The 21,600-nt window shown below is 36.4% G+C and overlaps 2 protein-coding genes and 1 long non-coding RNA gene across 4 annotated transcripts; 2 read left to right on the forward strand and 1 right to left on the reverse strand.

Annotated features, from left to right (window-relative positions):
- Positions 1-2,793: 2,793 nt before the first annotated feature.
- c12.1 (spliceosome-associated protein CWC15) lies at positions 2,794-7,948 on the reverse strand. Of its 2 annotated transcripts, none has more exons than XM_069508485.1 (5): positions 7,792-7,948; positions 7,422-7,596; positions 5,278-5,557; positions 4,883-4,987; positions 2,794-3,703 (listed from the first exon to the last, which is right to left on the reverse strand). In XM_069508485.1, exons 2-5 carry the CDS (start codon positions 7,550-7,552, stop codon positions 3,566-3,568), a joined length of 654 nt encoding a protein of 217 aa, XP_069364586.1. In that variant the 5' UTR covers positions 7,553-7,596; positions 7,792-7,948; the 3' UTR covers positions 2,794-3,565. The 2 variants fall into 2 exon arrangements, with proteins under 2 accessions (XP_069364586.1, XP_069364631.1); XM_069508530.1 differs by having other exon boundaries at positions 7,804-7,947.
- A 1,291-nt stretch (positions 7,949-9,239) lies between these two features.
- LOC117982928 (RNA-binding protein 39-like) lies at positions 9,240-20,132 on the forward strand. Its single transcript, XM_034969370.2, is given in 13 exon segments — positions 9,240-9,393; positions 10,314-10,368; positions 11,542-11,621; positions 11,705-12,075; positions 12,078-12,346; positions 12,650-12,713; positions 12,716-12,774; positions 12,776-12,847; positions 12,849-12,890; positions 12,892-12,918; positions 13,752-13,967; positions 19,028-19,154; positions 19,750-20,132. Coding segments are annotated over 12 exon segments (1,668 nt in total). The 5' UTR covers positions 9,240-9,393; position 10,314; the 3' UTR covers positions 20,037-20,132.
- LOC138404704 (uncharacterized) lies at positions 10,375-11,266 on the forward strand. Its single transcript, XR_011238529.1, has 2 exons — positions 10,375-11,079; positions 11,234-11,266. It is a non-coding gene; the product is annotated as an uncharacterized lncRNA (long non-coding RNA).
- Positions 20,133-21,600: the final 1,468 nt, after the last annotated feature.

Here is a 21,600-nt window from a genome sequence, read left to right on the forward strand (position 1 = left end):
CGACGCGCCGCGCCGCGCTCTCCGACTTCCCCTCCCTCTCAGTTTAAATAATGTAAACATCGTAGGTACCTACGGCAACCGCACGCATTCATATGCACATTCCTTCATAGTTGATCAACTCGAATATTTACGACTAAATTACTTCAACGAATTGTCTGCCCGTCACAGATATGAACCACGATTTAACCGTTAACTATTATCTAGGCATTTTCCGGTGACTTCAAAAGAAAAGATATAATCTTTCCCATCCATCAATGAGCACAAAAATAGTCAAACATTTAAAAATGTCGTTTTGTGCATAAATTCTAGCATCTAAGTAGGTACTTACTACCTACCTACATATTAATAAAATGAACAAGCTGCTGGACAAAACGATATTAGGTAGGTATATTTTACTTACTTCTGATCAACATACTTTTTTTTCTGTTATCCGAACGTTTATACGGTTCCGTACCCGAAGGGTGCCAACGGGACGCAACATTCTTATAAAGGAAGACGTGTAGATGTATCTTTATAATATCCCAGTTCAAAACAAAGCTAATAATTGCGGTAAAAGACTAAGGTCAATCTTATAATTAAGAGCAATTATCTCGTAGGCGTATGAAAGAAATGATTTAAATATGAATCATGAATCTTTAATAGTAGATTATTCAACATGTTAATGTAATGTCTTACGTCACGGGCGTCGCGCCGGAATAAATCCCAAGCGTAACAAGGGATCTCAGAGAAACTCCCGAGCGTAGCGAGGGTGTTGCATCTAGAATCCTGAGTGAAGCGCGGGGTTTAGGGCCGCCCAAGACTAAGACAGTATTACAAGTTCAATACTCTACTTTTCACACCTTGCAATAAAATCATAATCTTCGTATGCTTAAATAGGTACCTACCCATCTGTCTTTAGAAGTTTCTGGGAGCAAATAGTATTGTATATGTGTAGGTGATTGAAAAAAATATATAATAATTTCAACGTCGCGTCGTGATATTAGTTATAGTTTCACTCGACATTTTTATTTCAAATTAAAAAAAATCTTGAGTAATTGTATTTTTATAAATAATAGTTTCGCTATGTCCGTCCGACTGACCGTCCGTCCGTCCGTCCTCGGTTAATCTCAGAGACTATTAGTGCTAGAAATCTGTAATTTGGCATGGATATAAATATTAATCACGCCGACAAAGTGGTAAATGTAAAGTGGGGATGATTTTTTTCTCGTCTACCCCATAGTGTGGGGAATCGTTGAATAGGTCTTTTAAAAATACTGTGGGCGTGGGAACATCATTTTTCGATCTCTAGATCCGTTTGTAAAATATGATGTTTTAAAGTGCTAAAATTCACAGCAGTAGTATATATAATCAATTTTAAGGGAAAACTATCATGGCTAAGGGTTAGGGTTCACAGGTTAAGAAGTTATCACTTATACCTATCTGTTTTTCGAGGTTAATTATTGTAGGTACCTACGTAGATAGGTATTATGACTTTTGACGAGTTGCATATTAATGTAAATTGTATATTTGTGATTGATCGTAATCCTATTCGTTTCATTTAGTTTAGATTGTAGGTGATTGAAAAAAAACAAAATTAAATAATTAAATTAACGTCGAGGCGAGACAGCAGTAGCAGCTTGAACTAAAAACTCCTTGTAAGGAACAGAATTTGCTTGGCTACATTACCGTACGTTCGTTGACCTCTAGCGTCAGTCAGATGTTTTATTTGCAATATATCGTGAGCTTTGACAAAATATAGGTTTTTTTTTTTGAGTTTTTTTGGCGTTATCATATCAGTAATCATCAGTAGTATCACCTGTCTTCGTTTTTGCTAGCGTTCTGGTTATAAGTCCCGCAAATTGTTAATGCGCGTGGCCGCCATTTTAGTGACGTCAGCACTAGACTGAAGTTTCGAGCTGATGGTATATTTTTACTTAAATATACGTCAAATGACGTCTAAATGACGTCATTTCGATGAGACATCGTTCCAGCGCAATAGCAAGTTGCTCTGTATATTTCACTGAGTATATATAATTAAATAAAAAATCCACAATGAATACCTATTTACAACTAGCTGACACGCCCCGGCTTCGCTCGGGTGGAGTTTAGAAAATTGAGGGGGAGGTTGAATTAAATTTTTCTCTCCGTAAGAACCATCCTCGTACCTCAAAGAATATTATAAAAAAAGAATTAGCGAAATCGGTTCAGAGGTTCTCGAGATTTACGATGAGCAACACATTTAGTGATTCATTTTTATATTATAGATTAGATTGAATATGACCCAATTTATGATCTTATAATAATTTATTAAACTCAAAACAGAACTTAGTTAATTACAATAGGCTACTTGACATTTTTTTTAAGTTGGTCTTAAATGGTTAATATTTGTCCTATTATATCAAAAAAATTAACACTATATTTTTTTGCGCCCTAAAAACCGTAAAACTTTAATTTAAAAAAATATTTTTCTTAGACAGGTGAAAACACTGTCGGCCATGTTTGGCCGATAGATTATCTGTGCTCTGACGTCATGCATTTGTAAACAACAGCATAACCCTGGGTTATACTGTTGTTTACAAATGCATAACCCTGGGTTATACTGTTGTTTACAAATGCATGACGTCAGAGCACAGATAATCTATCGGCCAAACATGGCCGACAGTGTTTTCACCTGTCTAAGAAAAATATTTTTTTAAATTAAAGTTTTACGGTTTTTAGGGCGCAAAAAAATATAGTGTTAATTTTTTTGATATAATAGGACAAATATTAACCATTTAAGACCAACTTAAAAAAATTGTCAAGTAGCCTATTTACTAAATGTAAATGCAAGTATCCACTAACAATACAAATTGCAGAAGTAAATTCTGTCAAATGTCGAGTTTTACCATAAAACATCTGTAATTTATGCTGGTCGATCCCGAAAAAGCTGCACCAATCATTATTACAATCTGAATTGCTGTGATTCACTGAATTTATGGTTGGTATTCTTGTTGCAACAATGCATTGTAGTGAGTGAGTGTCGGCCAATGAGGTGATTGCGATAGTCATTCGTCACACACTTTAGCTGTCAATCTACCACGGTAGAGTCACTGTTTACGATACAAAACTTGCAGAAGTTGACTTGAGTGGGTATGAGTGATTACGCAGTGCAAGTGTCTTGCCAGACATGATTTCTGCAAGTTATATTGCTAACGGGTACTTGGCTTTACATCAAGATTATATGAATAATAAACTAATGTGAAAAATCATTAGGTATACCGTATACATAATATAATATCAAGAGAATAATATTTATTTCCGCTATGATAACAAATTATAATAATTATTCCGAAAGGGCCGCACATGCAAATTAAAAAAAATAAGCTTGTACAACGTTGCGTAACCCTTCGTGTGCGAGTCTTACATGCACTTAAGCGGTTTTGTTTTTATTTCTATTTTTAATTTTTCACAGTTACTAATAAAAAAAGTTAGTCTGTAAAATAAAACAAAAAAAAATATGTGCACTTTATGAAGACAGTACTTGTTAATAAGAGCCATATTATATTTACGTACATTTAAATTTTCAGCGATATTAATGTGAATGTTATTATTTAACATACTTTTCCATGAATTTTTTGTGAAATTCTGATCTTAAAGAGTCGTTTATAAAAGTATTCATCTTCTTTTCAGGTTCTGTGCGGGCGCAGTTTTTGAACACGACATCGTCATCCCATCGCCTTTTTACCTAAAAAAATATACACTTTTGTTTTGTACTACTATTGTGGTACTACCTACTCTAGTCTATTAATGATTTAGGCCCGCGGCATAATATCAGATATTCTAGCTTAGTTTTTAAGATAGTCAGAAAAATGGTCTAAAAATGATTATTTTGATGGCCCCCCATAATAAAAAAATATATTCTTACTCTACCTGTACTACCCGTGCGCGATAAGTTGAGACTCGCCTGGAATGCAACCCTCCGCCCGCTTGCCCTGTAACTTCCCCTCAAGCTCCCGTGTTGTACTGTAGACAACGCCATTTTTTTAACATCTTAGTCTCGTACTTGCTTACGTCACGCAACGACGACGCGCTCCGATTTTTGTCTACAGTACAACCACGCATCTGTGGCGTCACCGCCCCCCAGGTCTCAACTTATTGCGCACGAGTAGTACGTACTATTATATATTATGTGACTCTACTCAATGAGCTCTAGACAATAATAACACCCGAAATGCTAGGATAAGAAAAAAATCATCCGGATCCTTATTCATATATTGAGGAAGCTCTCTGATAAATAATTTAATTGAATTTCTGATTTAATATTCAGTTTTTAACCGACTTCAAAAAGGAGGAGGATCTCAATTTGTTGGAATCTTTGTTTTTAGGGTTCCGTACCTCTAAAGGAAAAACGGAACCCTTATAGAATCACTTTGTTGTCGGTCTGTCTGAAAACCGCGAATTTGTGGTTACATCACACAAAAAAATTAAATTGTGGTCATGAACTAATAATTAGTATTTTCAGTTTTAGAAGTAAGATCACTATATCAAGTGGGGTATCATATGAAAGGTCTTCACCTGCACATTCTAAAAAAATTGTTTATTTAATTTTATGCATCATAGTTTTTGAGTTATCGTGCAAAATGTCGAAAAAATACGACTATAGTATGGAACCCTCGTTGCGCGAGCCTGACTCGCACTTGGCCGGTTTTTTTATGTATGTTCCCCGATTACTCAAAGACGCCTAGACCGATTTTAAAAATTCTTTTTTTTGTTTGAATGGGTATACTTCCAAGGTGCTCCCATATAAATTTGGTGATGATCTGATGAATATCTTAAGAAATGGAGGACCAAGGAGGAGAAGGAGTCCAAAACTGTAACTCCAAAAGTCAGTCTTATTATTATTAGAATAGATTTAATTGGCTACCTTCAAATCATTCTTCTGTCCTGCTGCCGAATAATTTAATAGGGGATTTCCAGACAATATATTCTCCATTCTTATTCTCTCCTCTTCTTGTTTCTTTTCAGCTTCCTGTTTCACAAAATATAAAAGTTTTTGATAATTAATTTTTATTAAGGTCAAATAATGCTTATTTATAGTATTACAAGATTTATTGTAAAGTACTAGCAACAACCCTTGGTTTCGCTCCCGTAAGAATCTTGAAAAATCAGGTCTTATTCCTTATCTACATTATAAAGGGAACCTCTATGTAACATTTCAGCTTTCAAGATCCAAGGGTTGCAGCTGGGTGTCAATGAGTGAGTGAGTCCAGACTTCTCTTTTTAGTTTTTATATGTACTGATTAAACTATTTGCACTGACCTTCTTAGCCTGTTCAATAGCACGCTCCTTTTTTATTTTATTTAGCTCTGCTAACAAAGCAGCTGTGTCATCATCAGAGTCCTCAGAATCGGTTGAGTCACCTTCAAGAGGATCATCAGCGTCTAAACTAGCTGCCGGCACTTGGTCAGTCTTAAGTCGTTTCACTGATGGCTCCACTTGTCTCCTAGCATTAGGGGCTTTGACTTCCTTCTCTCTTTCATCAAGCTCTTTACGGAAATCTCTGGATCGTAGCTCATCAGTAGTTCCTTGACCTTGTTCCCTAAAATAATACAATATTTTAATTTTTTTTAACAGGAAAATAAAAATATTAACTTGAGACAGAGACACATCTGTACATAACAGCAATTATACATATAGAAATAAATACCAGTACAATTTTCCCAGTTTTCTGTTTGCCAGTGGCGAAATGTACCCATAACCAGATTCCTATCCATTTTCCTTTAAGAATTGGTATATACCATAAGTACTTAGGTACTTCTAGTACTCAGTGACATAAATATAGGCCAAAGGTTCAATTGTCATGCATGCTACATACTGTGCTCGAAATTTATCTGATGCTTAAAATTTTATTATAGCAACAAGTAAAATCTATGCTAGGCATCCAGTCGAAGTTATAAACAAGCTAACATAATAGTAGAGTAAACTCTAAAACAAGCCGGTAAAAATTGGCTATGCCTTAGCATTCCATCTTTCATTTCCCTAGGAAGCGAACAACATCTGACTCCCTCTACTGACAACCAATCAGGAGCCACCAATTTAATTTGATCCAGCAGCAAGTACGAATTTACGAATACTCTGACAGACATGAATAACTCGCTTCATTCCGGGTTATTGTATTACATCTCCAAATTAAAAATTGTATTCATAGTACTGTTTTAACAAGTAAATATGTACTACTATTTTGTATTTTAAAGGGTGGTTTGATACATTTGTTTGCGTGAAGCATATACTGGTGCTTTCGTAATACAGTAGAAACTCGATTATCCGGCCCTCAGTTATACGGATTCGCGATTATCTGGACCACCAACCGAAAATTGTTCTGCCAAGTGCGAGTCAGACTCGCGTACCGAGAGTTCCGTACTCGGGTATTTTTGCGCCTTTTTGTACTATTTAAATCAAAAACTATCATGCACAAAAATAAATAAAAAATCTGTTATAGAATGTACACGGAAAACAATTTCATGTGATGTCCCACTTGGTATTGTTATCTTACTTTGAAAATTTAAAATACTAATTATTTGTACATAAACACATTTTTTTTTAAAATGATGTAACCACAAATTCACGGTTTTCGGATTTTTTCCTTTACTTGTACTATAAGACCTGCCTATCTAGGGTTCCTTTTCCATTTGAGGTACAGAACCCTAAAAAAGGAGATACCGGTCGTGAGTTAGCTGATAAGTATGGTGTATCCACGATAAGTGATGTTAAGAAGAACACCGATTAAATTTTGTTGTACACCTGCAAATAAGATAGTGAACTAAATATGCACAAAACCAACTTTTCTTCATACATTTCGATTATCTGGATTTTCGATTATCTGAATCCCTAACGACAACAATTAGTCCGGTTAATCGAGTTTCCACTGTATATGTATAGTGAATAGGTGAAGGTGGCGTAAAGCTGATATTCTGTTAGATAAGAACTTTTTTTGCTCTGGCTTCCCTTTTTTAAGATTTCTCTTCTCCCCACTGCTGTTAACACATGCTATCACTATAATATTATATTGCTCAAAACTTCAATGGAATCTATTCAGCACCTTTTGAGCTCATTTGCAACAGACAGCAGGTTAAATTTACTTTTATACTAGTTAGTTATATATACATATATTACAATTAATAGCTGAATATTGCAACATCTTTGATGCTTAAGAGCATCCTTTTTGTAAAGTAGTTAGTCTGGGCCAGACTAACTACACAAATGACTGTCTGGCCTTTTTGGTGCTTTATCCATACAGCAAAATTTGTCAAAAACAGTCATTTGAGGTTTTATTACAAAACTTTAACTTTTACTCTTTGTTATTCTGTTTGAGACTCTTAAGTACTAAAATATGTGTCTGTTCAAATTGGGCTAGATATAGAAAATCATACAGAAAAACTTTAACCTTGTAAAAGAAAACATACCTGTATTTTAACTTTGTATGACCTGGGAGATCTCTGCTAGAATACTGGCGGGAGATGGCACTTAAATCTTTTTCACCACGACCTTGGCCACCCCTTGCAGGATCGAAAGTTGGTCTAGCTGCAGTTGTCATTTTGTCAAAGTTCCTCAATCCTCACTTAGGGCCAAGATTAACAGCTGTAAAAAAGGTGCATTAATAATGTAATCATATTAACCAAGATAATCTTTCACATACCTACTACCTATATTTGTTATCTACTCGGTTACTAAACATATTTTAAATATACCAACAAAATATTTATGTTATGATTCAAGTTATAAAATTCTATTGTAAAACTTCGTCCACATACTCAAATTTTAACAAGTAAATACCTTTAGACCTACTTGTTATGTGAAAAAAGAATATAATTATAAGTAAAACCTAAGTTAAACTTAGATGATCTAAAAGAAATAAATAATAATTATTCTGGGCTGTTTCAAATAATTTGGTAAAACGTAGATCACAGAATACATTTGTCGTAGATACTCAATTTTCTGTGGTGTGGTGGTGATTACTAAAACCAAGTACTCTGTGACTAAAACGTAGTGAGTATATACTCTTTGGTGATTACTTATAAAATGTAGTGACTGTAGTGACAGCTCTGTAATTTGGCTTTTTGGTTTATTGTATACTAGATGATGCCCGCGACTTCGTCCGCGTCGATTTAGGTTTTTAAAAATCCCATGGGAACTCTTTAATTTTCCGGGATAAAAAGTAGCCTATGTCGTTCCCCGGTATGTAAGCTATCTCTGTACTAAATTTCATCAAAATCGGTTGAACTGTTGGGCCGTGAAAAGCTAGCAGACCGACAGACAGACAGACAGACACAATTTCGCATTTATAATATTAGTATGGATTTGTGTTCGTTTGCTTTTCATTCATGCATGTGCATAGTCATTCAAACAAGTGCATGTGCAGTTGTTTTAACAACTCTTGGAATGGAATGTCAGTGGAATATACATTCATGGTAACTGCACATGCACGAATCCGCACATATGCGTACAAAGAGGAGCAAACGAACACCTTGTAACTTGAGACCAAGAAGTTTATATACTACCATTGCTCAAACAGGCTAGAGCCTGAGCCGAAAAGCCAGTTAAAAAAATTGAGGCAATTTCATAGAGATAGGGCCATTTTTTCCAACTGGCTTTTAAGGCTCTGGGTTCAAACAAAAAAATAAAAACAAATAGTAATTATATGTCTGATGCTTGTGATGTCTCTTCTCTTCAGACTTTGGACATAGGTTTCTTGTAGGGATTTCCACACGCCACGGTCTTGCACCACCTGAATCCAGCGGCTCCCTGCGACTCGTCTGATGTCGTCCGTCCACCTAGTTGAAAACTGATTAGTTCAACTTGACCTAGTTGAATAGATGAAAACTGTGCCCAACAAAAAAAAATGCGAAGACAAAAAATGTGTATTTGTCACTCTTCAGAGCTTTTCTATATAACTAGTTACCTACCTAGCTTGCTCTAACAAGGTATTATTATTTTGATTGATTTTGATGCCAAGTCTCCTTGATTCTTAGGGAGAAATCTATAGAGCGCACTCTAACTTAGCTTAGACTTAAGACAGAGTTAAAACGAGACTATCTCTCACATAAATCTGTCTCATTTTAACTCAATCTTAAGTCTGAGCAAAGTCAAAGTGCGCTTTATAGATCTCAGCCTTAGTCTGAGGATGTCGCTATGGCTCAAAAGGGCTTGCACCCAGAGCCGTAAAATAAGATTAAAAAATGTCTGATGTCTCATATCAATGTAAATGTGATGTAAATGTCATTTTTTCTGCGTCATAATCTTGTCGAAAGTCGAAATCTTAGAAATTATTGAATTAAAAACATTTTACCTTTTTCCCGATTGTTTTGCAGAATTCGACTAAAATAACTCAATTAGAACAAATTATTACTTAGCCACAGCCATCAAGCATATTTTAAGGTAATGTAAAGGATCTACTTTGATGCAAGCATGCCCACTTTTGCGTGGAATACAGTATGACAGAACGCCATTTTGTATTCCCTAAAATTATTACAGCTTCGTGAGCTTCGATATTTTCAGAATGTAAATTTAAACGATGCTTTCAAAGAATCATAACAGTTCATTTGCCCTTAAAATCGAAAAAATCTAGACTAATCCAGTTCTTTATTTTTTCATTGAAAGATAAGGTGGTGGCGGCAGTAAGCGCTACCGAGTAAAACATCTCGGGGTAATGAATGGGCTTAGTCCACAAATTCTAAATCCTACGTCCTAAATGGTATAGTTACCGTCAAACTAGCCAACTTTACCGTTCAATGATACTTTGCACAAAAAGCTAAAATAAGCAAATTCGCTTTGTAATTTTTTTTTGATAAATTAACATTTTAACCAAAATTTGATTTTGATGGCGGGCAAAGTAACCCGGACTTGTAGCCAACATGGCCCACATCGATTTATCATTCAAATATAACTCTTTACAAATACTTGGAAAACACCATGACTATTTAAGGCTATCTTGGCCTAGGTTTCAAAATTTTGATTGTAGTATAAATATTTTAGGGATAAAATGAGTGAGCAATTTTACCTAGCGATTATTTCTCTTTTCCACACAAACCTGATCAAGCATAAATTGCTTTTTGGGCAAAGTATCATTGAATGACAAAGTTGGCTAGTTTGACAGTAACTATACCATTTACGACGTAGGATTTAGGAAGGTGGAATAAGCCCTTAACTACTATCTCCCGACAACTTCCTAAAGAAGCCAATCTCATTACTGTTAGGCAGGCACGCTTTGGATATAGAACTCTAAAAAGATTCGAGTGCCGCTTATCTAGTTTGATTAAAATCAATTTTATATTAATCTTTACCTTAATTGATTTTAGGATGGCTGAAGATTTGGATGTAGAGGCTATGTTAGAAGCTCCTTACAATAAATCGGTAAGTCTCTATTGATTCCTAAAAATACAGAATTATAAGAATTTGCCTATTTGTAATTTTTAACTTTAGACACATGAAACAGTGTAGATTTTGAATCAAAAATTGAACTCATCCTTTTTGTTTTGCTGTAGTTATAAGTAACTTTAATAAAAGTTCATATATTTTGTACCAAATATACACAACTTGTTTACAATGTTAAGTAGTAATATATTTCCATTGAAAAGCATTCTGCTTTAAATATTCTTTAATTTCAATATAAAAGCTTGAATTTGTTACCTTTCAGCGTGACTCACTACATGATGTGATACTTAATGTTAAAATAGTAATTTGTGTAATTATATCCCTTTTTATTGCTATTCACAAATTAACAACCTAAGCTTAAATTTGGTCTCTTTATGTACAAAATAATGGATGTAATATACAGAATATATTGATAATGCTCTCTAACTGTCTGTCTAAAAACTGTCACTAACTGTGACCACAAAATTTGCAATGTAAACACTGGTGCTGGTTTTTACCGATATAAAATTCTTACATGCAACTGATCAACAATGTCCAAGTTGTCAAGTCTTTTTCACACAAAACTAGTGGCATATTTGAACAGTTCCATGCTAAGAACTGTGAAACAGATTACATATGAGAATCATTTCTTGTATTTATAGAACTTTGTGGTAATAGTCCAGCTTACTTCACCGACCTGAACAGAATGAGGTATCGACAACTATAATTACTTTTTCCACTTTTATAATATATTAATTTTAAGTAAAATATTTAAAAACTGTTTTTGTGGTAAAATGCAATTTAATACAGTCCATATTACAAATTCCAAAACGCCATGCGCTGATGGGTCGTAAATCTTTTGCAGAAGTATCCCTGTGTGATGTTAGCGCTGTGTACATCCTTAGTCAGTGGTTTTCCGAATGGTAAGTGTAGACCAGGGATCCGCCTTCAAGAACCACCGATAGGACCACACTCGGTTGTGAGAGCTGTCGTCTGTAGTATAGGAAACAAACAACATTTGTGCATATTCAATGACGACATTTTGTTCCAGTGTGTTATTATTGAAAATGCACAGATATCATGCAGTTAATTCATTCAACTAATGCAATTTTTATTTATTCACTCGGCGTGTGTTGCTGTGGCGCTGCTTCTACCTTGTGCTTTGTGTGACAGGATAACACTTCCTCTTCAAAACATCGCTCGGACAAGTATTCTGACAAGCACAGAGATAGAGAAAAGGAGATCAGTCGAAGGTAAATCTTGAGAGCTTAACATTTCTATGGAATTAATTGTGCGAGTAGGTGTAGAAATATTTATTATGTTTTTGTCAATTCAGACGAAGCCGGTCCAGAGAGAGAAGAAGATCGCGTGACCGAGATGTACGACGTTCAAAAGAAAGGGATGACCGGAAAGACAAGGACCGCGACAAGGATAGAGACCGTCGAGATCGGGACAAGGACCGCAGCAACAGGGATAGGGATCGTGATAAGGATAGGGATCGCGATAAGGATAGAGATCGTGATAAGGATAGGGATCGCGATAAGGATAGGGATCGCGATAAGGATAGAGAACGTGAAAGAGAAAGAGAGAAACGCCGTAGCAAGGATAAAGACAGAGAACGCAGCAAAGACAGAGAAAGAAGTCGTGACAAACATTTATCGCGAAGGGAGCGGAGTCGTGAAAAAGAAAAGGAAAAAGTTCGTGAAGAAGAAAACCCCGTGAACCTGAAAGGACAGAAGAGTACAGATCGAAATCGAGAGGCATAGAACCTAAGCTTGATGATTTGCCTCCTGAAGAGAGAGATTTGCGTACAGTATTTTGTATGCAGTTGTCACAACGCATTAGAGCTAAAGATTTGGAAGAGTTTTTCTCATCTGTTGGCAAAGTTAGAGACGTAAGACTTATCACATGTAACAAGACCAGAAGATTTAAGGGAATTGCTTATATTGAGTTCAAGATGCAGAATCTGTGCCATTGGGTAAATACTAATAATAATCTAAAAAAAAATTGAGTCCTGGCTTAAGTTAAAGTTACATTATGCTACAATTAAACTTTGATCACCCGATAAAAATCTAAGTGGAATGCTGTAGTCAGTATTCATACATCCATGATTAAGCTTTTAAAATTAAATTTCGGTACAAGGTTAATAAACCTCGACCTGTGCAGTGTGCAACCCATTTTGCTTTTTTAATAATAGTAACTGTAATGTTAACTTTTAGCGCCTTTCATACAACTGGACCTTAGTAATACTATATTTTAGTAACCTATTCTTACATTTTAGGCGCTTGGTCTTACTGGGCAGAAGTTACTCGGCGTTCCTATAATAGTTCAGCATACACAAGCAGAGAAAATAGAGTAGGTAACACATTGCCGAATTTAGCACCAAAGACCAGCAATGGACCAACCTAGGTTATATGTAGGATCATTACATTTCAACATTACTGAAGACATGTTGAGGGGAATATTTGAACCATTTGGAAAAAATTGATCACATACAACTTATGACTGATCCTGACACTGGAAAAAGGTAAAGGATATGGATTCCTAACAGTAAGTTTGTTTCTGTCTATGTTATTTTTCATCTATGATTTATATTGGGAATCTATGTATCCTGTAGATTGTAGGATCTTCCTAAATGGTCAAGGTCACTGAAATCAGTGAATTTGATAACTCAAATCCAAACAATAATAAAGAAATATTAGTTATGTTTACATCCATACTAATATTTTAATTATAAAATGCGAATGTGTGTCTGTCTGCCTAACTAGCTTTTCACGGCCCATCCTTTTAAACGATTTTGACGAATTTGATTTATATTGGTATAAGATCAAGAGTTATCACGGAATTTTAAAAAACCTTATCCACGCAAACGAATTCGCGGGCCCTAATATTTTAAAAATGTGGTTTACTAACTGATGCCCGCGACTTCGTCCGCGTAGAATTAGGTTTTTTAAATACAGTGGGAACTCTTTGATTTTCCGGGATAAAAGTAGCCTATGTCACTCTCCAGGTCTTTGTTGTCCCCATGCAAAAATCACGTCAATCCGTTGCGATGTGAAATAATGACAAACCAATAAACCAACAAATATACACACTTTCGCATCAGTACCCTTATTATAAATGCGAAAGCTGTGTTTGTTTGTTGGTTTATTGGTTTGTTGGTTTTTCCTTCAATCACGTCGCAACGGATTGACGTGATTTTTGCATGGGTATAGATAAAGACCTTGGAGAGTGACATAGCTACTTTTTATCCGAAAAACAAAGAGTTCCCAAGACATTTTTAAAACCCAATTCCACGCAGACGAAAGTCGCGGGTATCAGCTAGTTTATAATAAGGGTACTGATGACATATCTCATGTTACAAATTATTATGCAACTTTCAGTTCCATCATGCAGCTGATGCGAAAAAGGCAATGGAACAATTGAACGGGTTCGAATTGGCCGGAAGACCAATGAAAGTTGGCAATGTAACGGAACGTACGGACGGGGGCTCAAGCACGCGCTTCGATGCGGACGAATTGGACCGTGCGGGAGTCGACCTCGGGGCCACAGGGCGCTTGCAACTCATGTTCAAGCTTGCTGAAGGCACAGGCTTACAAGTAAGTTTACCCTTTAGATCTGCCATAGGGTGTTTGTTACACCTATGTCATGATCATTATAATTAAACTTTGCTGCTATGAACTTAGATTGTGATTACTTCACGATATTCAGAAAGTAAATTGGTTTTATTTTAGTGAAATATGCGCGCGCTAGCTATACAGACGGTATTGATACGGCAGCTAGCTTAGTTACTACAACGGAAACCGTTGCGCGTTGCGCATAGTAAAGTTGAAACTATTTATGATCAGGAGGTGGATCGCCCAATAAATTCAATCTTCGTAAATACATAAAATATAATTTATTATATTAACAGAAAGACATTACTTTTTCCAACAATAACGACAACTCATAAGTGACAGACTTACAAATATAGACGCTATTTTATTCTTTCTTCACTTTAGATGTAATGAGTTTACATACGAGTTCATAGCACGTTCTAATACGCGCCCTTAAACCATTACATCGCAAAAAACATAGTGTGCCCTTAACTTATTACAGTGTAATGTAAACACGCCCTACATCGCGCCCTTAACCTATTACATTGTATATAACATGCCTTTACAATGTTATATCAATCAATAAGATTAAATAAAACTCTCGAAAATATTTGATTATAAAAATAAAATAACTATAAACTAGTTCTTACGGCAAACACACAATATTCCTGTTAGGTATAATATTATGCCCTATGCCCCCTTAATCAAATATCTTCTTCTTCAGACATAATTCTGATAAAAAATGTTTCATTTAGGACCATGTAAACTTTTGTTAAAATATCTGCAAGGGCATTACATATACAATTATTTACATCTGGTTGCTTACGTGATCTAAGGTTATAACGTGGTTCAACCCTTTCCCACAACGTTTTTGGTCTCGTCTTGAATATTACCTTTTCTTCATTGTTTTCAGTTTCATTGTTATAATCAACTGTCTTAACATGGTATCAACTTATCGTCCTTATTATCATCCTCTTTAGGATTCTCTCTTGGCACAGACTCTTTTTGGTCCCTCGTCCAGATATAGCGAACACTGTGTCCTTTGTTACTATATTTCGCTATCACCAGGAAAAGTATTCTCTAAAAATTTAACATCTCTATATACATGAACGGTACTCGTCTTTGGATCCATCAACCGATACCCGTAGGGTTTAGGATATCCAACAAAAATCGTAGGTACTGTTTACTGTCCAATTTTTGTCTCTTTTGTTTCGGTTTCAATCCGAAAGCTACAACAACCGAACACCTTAAGATGACTAAGATCAACTTTCTTTCCTGTCCATAACTCCTCCGGAACACTATCTGTTACAAGCCTTAGTAGGACTTCTATTTTTAAATATACAACAGTATTTACAGCTTCCGCCAATACTTCTTATTTAAATTAGCTTCGCATAATAATGCTCTTGCTTTTTCTATAATCGACCTATTTGCCCTCTCATCCGCAACACCATTTGCTCAGGTGTGTACGGGACCGTCGTCTGGTGCTTAATACCTTCAGACTTTAAAAATTTATCAAATAATCGATTACAGTACTCAGATCCATTGTCAGTCCCTCAAACATTTAATTGATTTGTTCATTTCTTTCTCTACTTCCGCCTTATATTCGCGAAATTTCTCAAAAGTTTGACTTTATTCTGCAGAAATATACATGTGTTTTCCGAGTAAGTCATCGATAAACAGTAACATGTATCTCGAACCACTGAACGACGGCTCTTCCATCGGACCGCAAATATCGCTATGCACTATTTCCAGATATCCCGTGCTCTAGTACCTTTGTTCTTAAAAGGACTCTTACACGTCTTACCTTCAATGCATGGTAGTACATGGTTCGATCAATCGTTTTGTTTAAATCAATTCAATTCACTAGGTTTTTAACTTATCCATATATTTTTACTCAATGTGCTAACCTTCTATGCCAAAGATTCGATAAATTTTGACTTGACAATGTCACGTTCAATGACAAGTTTTGATTTCTTTTAAATTCGAAAATTCCACCAACATCCTGACATTTGACAATTTGTTTATCCTCTTTCGTTATGATACAACCTTTTTTGTTAAAATTACAACGTAATCTTTTTCAGCTAGCTTGCTCCAGAGATTAAATTCATGGACAATTCGGGACATGCAAAACATTATCCAATGCAAGTTCTGTATTTGCATTAATCTTTACATTAGCACTCCCTTTACCTTGGATTGATAATTCTTCCCCATTTGCCACTCTTATTTTCTTATCCGCCTGCTTTTGATAATTGGATAAATTATGTACATCGTGGGTCATATGGTGTGAACATCCACTGTCAATGTACCAACTCTTCGTCTTAAATGGCTTCTTGTCTACTGTAGTCATGCAAATCGACGCAAAATTATTTGCAGTTCTAATTGCTTCTTTTCATTGCATTCTGATGCTTTATGGCCTGGTTCATGACACTTAAAACATTAAAAACTTTCGACTTATTTACCTTCGACATCTATTCGATTTCGATTTTTGGGAAATCGTGCCCGATTTGTTGCCATCATAACATTCGACGATGTATTTCCACTTGAACTCATCTCGTTGTCTATTCGCCTCTTGTATCAATTTAGTTTTTAATTTTCCTCAAGAGTCAGTTTTTGTCCACTGTTGTCTACAGCCATTATAAGTGGATTATATACTTCACTCAACCCGCTCAGCATAATAGACACTATCCAGTCATCATCAATTGGAGCATCGATATCATTCAACTGATTAGACAAAAACATTATTTCCGAGATGTACTTCTCCATAGACTCGAAGTTCTCAAGTTTACATTGCCAGAGTTTCCGTTGTAACGTAATACGTCTTTCCCCATCCCTTGTCTTCATAAGCTTTACATAGGCAATCCCAGACCTCTTTTGCAGTCCTTGCTCTATAACATGCGTGAAGCAATCGGGTTCAAGTAAAAGACAAAGTGTTGCTCTTACTTTTGTGTCCACTTCTATCAGGTTTTCTTTCGTTTGTGTACTCGTTTGACCTTCATTCGCTACGACCCACCACCAGCCTTTCAATTCAAGATAGTTCTTTACCTTAAATTTCCAATAGGCAAAGTTTTCTGAGCCTCGCAACTTTTCTATGTGGCCGCACAAACCTGAATTAGACTCATATCTTTCTACCATGATTGAATTTTCAGAGCTTCTAGTTTTAGATGTGAAGGCCCATAACCTATTTATGATCAGGAGGTGGATCGCCCAATAAATTCAATCTTCGTAAATACATAAATATAATTATTATATTAACAGAAAGACATTACTTTTTCCAACAATAACGACAACTCATAAGTGACAGACTTACAAATATAGAACGCTATTTTATTCTTTCTTCACTTTAGATGTAATGAGTTTACATACGAGTTCATATCACGTTCTAATAGAAACACAACTCTGATACCGATATTCGGCAACGGTTATCAATATCGGTATTGAAACTTAATAACTGTTGGATAACCGTAGCCAGAAATAGCCAATAACGCCCATCTCTACACGCTATACATTGCGGGGTTGATAAATACTAAATCACAAAAACTACAAAATGAGGCAAATGGTTATTGGTATTGGATGTGTTTAGATAGTATAACAATAACGCTAAGTTTTTGCTAGCGTTCAGATTACAACCTGTACACTCCTGTACTATATTATCTAGCAAGAAAGTAAAAAATGTTTAATAACAAATTGGGCCACACATCACTATACTTAAAAGTTGATCATCCATGTTCCTCTACTTTCTTTGTCATCTTCCTCTCAACGGTTATGGTTGTGGTCGTCACTTGAGTGTTTTCACTCTCTAACAGATGCCTTCCTCAAGCCGCATATAAGGGTCAAGGGTAAATCCACCGCAACCTTCATCACTCTCATTTAAACTTCCAAGCATCAGAAACCCTTGAAAAATGTACATCATGTGTGTACATCATAAATCATCCCTAACCCGAAAAACGGGCCAAGTGCGAGTCAGGCTCTCACGACGAGGGTTCCGTAATACAGTCGTATTTTTAGACATTTTGCACGATAATTCAAAAAACTATAATGCTTAAAAATAAATAAAAATCTGTTTTAGAATACACAGGTAAAGACCTTTCATATGATACTTAGAAAATTGATAACACTAATTATTAGTTCATGACCACAATTTAATTTTTTTTGTGTGATCTAACCCTAAATTCACGGTTTTCAGATTTTTCCCCAAATGTCAGCTATAAGATCTATCTACCTGCCAAATTTCATGATTCCAGGTCAACGGGAAGTACCCTGTAGGTTTCTTGACAGACAGACAGACAACAAAGTGATCCTATAAGGGTTCCGTTTTTCCTTTTGAGGTACGGAACCCTAAAAAGCCCAGTTAAGCATAATGCAGTACTCCTTGTACAAATACATTAGGCATGATAATAATAATTTGCAAGTCGGTAAAACAAGAAATTATTGGATGAAGCAACAACTTCTTAAGATGTCTTATATTGCTAATATAAAGCTATAAAGTAATATGCTGGCACCATTGCAAAACACACAATAATAAACCTTTAGTACTAAGGAATGAAGAAACAAAGCAATGGTGCCAACATAATATTATTCACGCGTCAAGTTACGATGAACGGACAATAGTGATGCTGTACACGCGTCGCTCCCTTCTCGCATTGGCAAGCTTTAAGTTCCGGTAACTTCACATCAATGTCAGTGACATAACGAAGATGTGTGAGAGTGAAGTTAGCAGGAGGCGCAAAATCGCGACTTGCGCCTCCTGCTAGAGTTACTGTAAAAATAGCCGCGATAGCCTAGGCCTAGAGATTAAGACGTCCGCCTCCTATTCGTAAGGTCGGGGGTTCGATCCCGGGCACGCACCTCTAACTTTTCGTTATGTCCGTTTTAAGCATATCACTTGCTTTAATGGTGAAGCAAAATGTCGTGAAGAAACCGGCATGCCTGAGAGTTCTATACGCCGATACGGCGGACTATAGCATAAACCCTTCTCATTCAAAGAGGAGACTCGTGCTCAGTAGTGAACCGGCGACAGGTTTGATCATGATGTAAAAAATTTATGTAAAAAATTTGAATTGTAGATCCCTCCAGCCGCCGCGTCCGTGCTCATGGGCGCGGGCTCCACGCTGGTGGCCGCTCAGCCGCAGGTCGCGCCGCCGATCGCCACCGCAATGTTTCATGCTCAACATATGTTCGACCTGCCACGTAGTGACCATCTTCTTCATCATTTTCTCTTGTTTGTTTAGTAGAAAATATTTTTATTTCTATGTTTCGTTAGTCTGCTTTATAAGCATGAGAACTATACATTTATACTTATACAACATTTCACAGATGATATGTGAAAATCACATGAAAAGCGTAACATTGCCAATTTCGTAATATTTGATACCTTACTCATAAAAATTGTACTAATCTGTAAAAATTTGTAGAGCAATCTCACAAAGTTTGTAAATTGAAATTTAAAATGGTTAATTAGGGTTCTGTACCTGAAGGGTGCCAACGAGACCCTATACTAGGACTCCGCTGCGCGTCATCTGTCTGTCAGCGGGCTGTATCTCGTGAACCGTAATAGGTAGAGAGTTGAAATTTTCACAGAATGTGTATTTTATTGCCGCTATAACAACAAATAATAAAATTTTCCAAATGGCCGCCATGAAAAAAAATTAGAAAGTGTTATTCCTTGTACGATGTTACGGAACGCATCGTGTGCTAGAGCACTTGGCATTTAACTTTGCAGTCATAGCGGACTTTGACCGAAAATACAGAAGGAAGTTACTATACTCAAAACTTTATTGTTGCAGAGAGTCAAATCCAAACTGGGACATTGAAATCAGAGATGATGTTATCAGCGAATGCAATAAGCACGGGGGCGTATTACACGTGTACGTGGACAAAGCCTCACCCCAGGGGAATGTGTACTGCAAGTGCCCTACGATAGCGACCGCGGTGGCCTCCGTCAACTCGCTGCACGGCCGGTGGTTCGCCGGCCGAGTGATCACTGCAGCGTACGTGCCGCTCATCAACTACCACTCGCTATTCCCTGACGCGATGACTGCACTCACACTACTCCTACCATCACGACAAAGATAAACCTTCACCTGAATCAAATGGCATTTACTGCAAAGCAATAGGTTATCTATTAGTGGTGTTCTGTATTTAAGGCAATACACATGTGATTTCACTCTATGGCTGTTTAGTTTTATTTCCTCGTTATACAGAACCATGCCAGAGTAAAAACCATGTAGTTGGCGGTGGGCTGATGAGTGTATAACCTGTTTAAAATCATTACAGATGCCATATAGTAGACAAGTTAGGAACTGATAATATAAGTCTTCATCTTTTTTAGGTTTCCGTACCTCAAAAGGAAAAACGGAACCCTTATAGGATCACTTTGTTGTCTGTCTGTCTGTCTGTCTATCTGTCTGTCTGTCTGTCTGTCTGTCTGTCCGTCTGTCTGTTAAGAAACCTACAGGGTACTTCCCGTTGACCTAGAATCATCTAGATACGCCTTACTCACAACCTTGAATGGGAAGCTGGAAGAAATCTCTGTTTAGAGATAAGCATTTCCGATGTAACTTAATTTATTATTACTTTGTAACTACAATTTTTGGTACATGAATAATAAAAATAAATAAATAAATAAATCATGAAATTTGGCAGGTAGGTAATCTTATAGCTGACATTTGGGGGAAAAATCTGAAAACCGTGAATTTAGGGTTAGATCACACAAAAAAAAAATTGTGGTCATGAACTAATAATTAGTATTTTCAACTTTCGAAGTAAGTGACTATATCAAGTGGGGTATATTATGAAAGGTATTCACCTGTACATTCTAAAACAGATTTTTATTTATTTTTATGCATCATAGTTTTTGAATTATCGTGCAAAATGTCGGAAAAATACGAAGTACGGAACCCTCATTGCACGAGCCTGACTCGCACTTGGCCGGTTTTTTACTCCTTAATGTGGCTAATTCCGTTGTACACAATCTAACTAAACTAAAATGGCACGTCTAAATCTATTGCTATCCCTTTCATAATGTTGCTTACGGAAAAGGATAGCACTAGATTTAGACCTGTTAAATTAGTTTAGTTTAGAGATTGTGGTACTAGAGATTTTTTGTAAGAGTAAGCACTAACCTCTGCTAATATGTACAAGTACGCTGGACTTGCTATTGCCGACCTGTTTTGAATCAACTTGATTATCGCCATTTTGACGCTGAAAACAGTAGTTAGCATACTCGGAAGTCGGAACTAAATAATTTTAGTGCGTACCTCTGATTGGCCCGCCATCGTCACTAGCTCACTATTAGCTACAATGCATTGTTGCAACAAGCTAATCACAGCAATTGAGATTGTAATAATGATTGATGCAGCTTTTCCCGAATCGACCTGCCGAGATACTGTAATGGTGGTTCGGACGTCCGCCTTTTAATCGGAGGTCGGGGGTTCGATCCCGGGCACGCACCTCTTAACTTTTCAGTTATGTGCGTTTTAGGTAATCAGTACCCATATTATAAATGCGAAAGTGTGTTTGTTTGTTGGTTTGTCCTTCGATCACGTCGCAACGGATTGACGTGATTTTTTTGACGCGTAGGTATAGATAAAGACCTGGAGAGTGACATAGGCTACTTTTTATCCCGGAAAATCAAAGA

This window comes from Maniola hyperantus, chromosome 1, assembly GCF_902806685.2.
Source record: "Maniola hyperantus chromosome 1, iAphHyp1.2, whole genome shotgun sequence".
Classification (NCBI taxonomy): domain Eukaryota; kingdom Metazoa; phylum Arthropoda; class Insecta; order Lepidoptera; family Nymphalidae; genus Maniola; species Maniola hyperantus.

Coding starts and splice junctions, on each gene's coding strand:
- c12.1 (XM_069508485.1), bottom strand. CDS start 7,552: ATGACAACTGCAGCTAGACCAACTTTCGATCCTGCAAGGGGTGGCCAA. Junction 5,558..7,421: donor CATACAAAGTTAAAATACAG/GTATGTTTTCTT, acceptor GTATTATTTTAG/GGAACAAGGTCAAGGAACTA. Junction 4,988..5,277: donor CTATTGAACAGGCTAAGAAG/GTCAGTGCAAAT, acceptor TTTGTGAAACAG/GAAGCTGAAAAGAAACAAGA.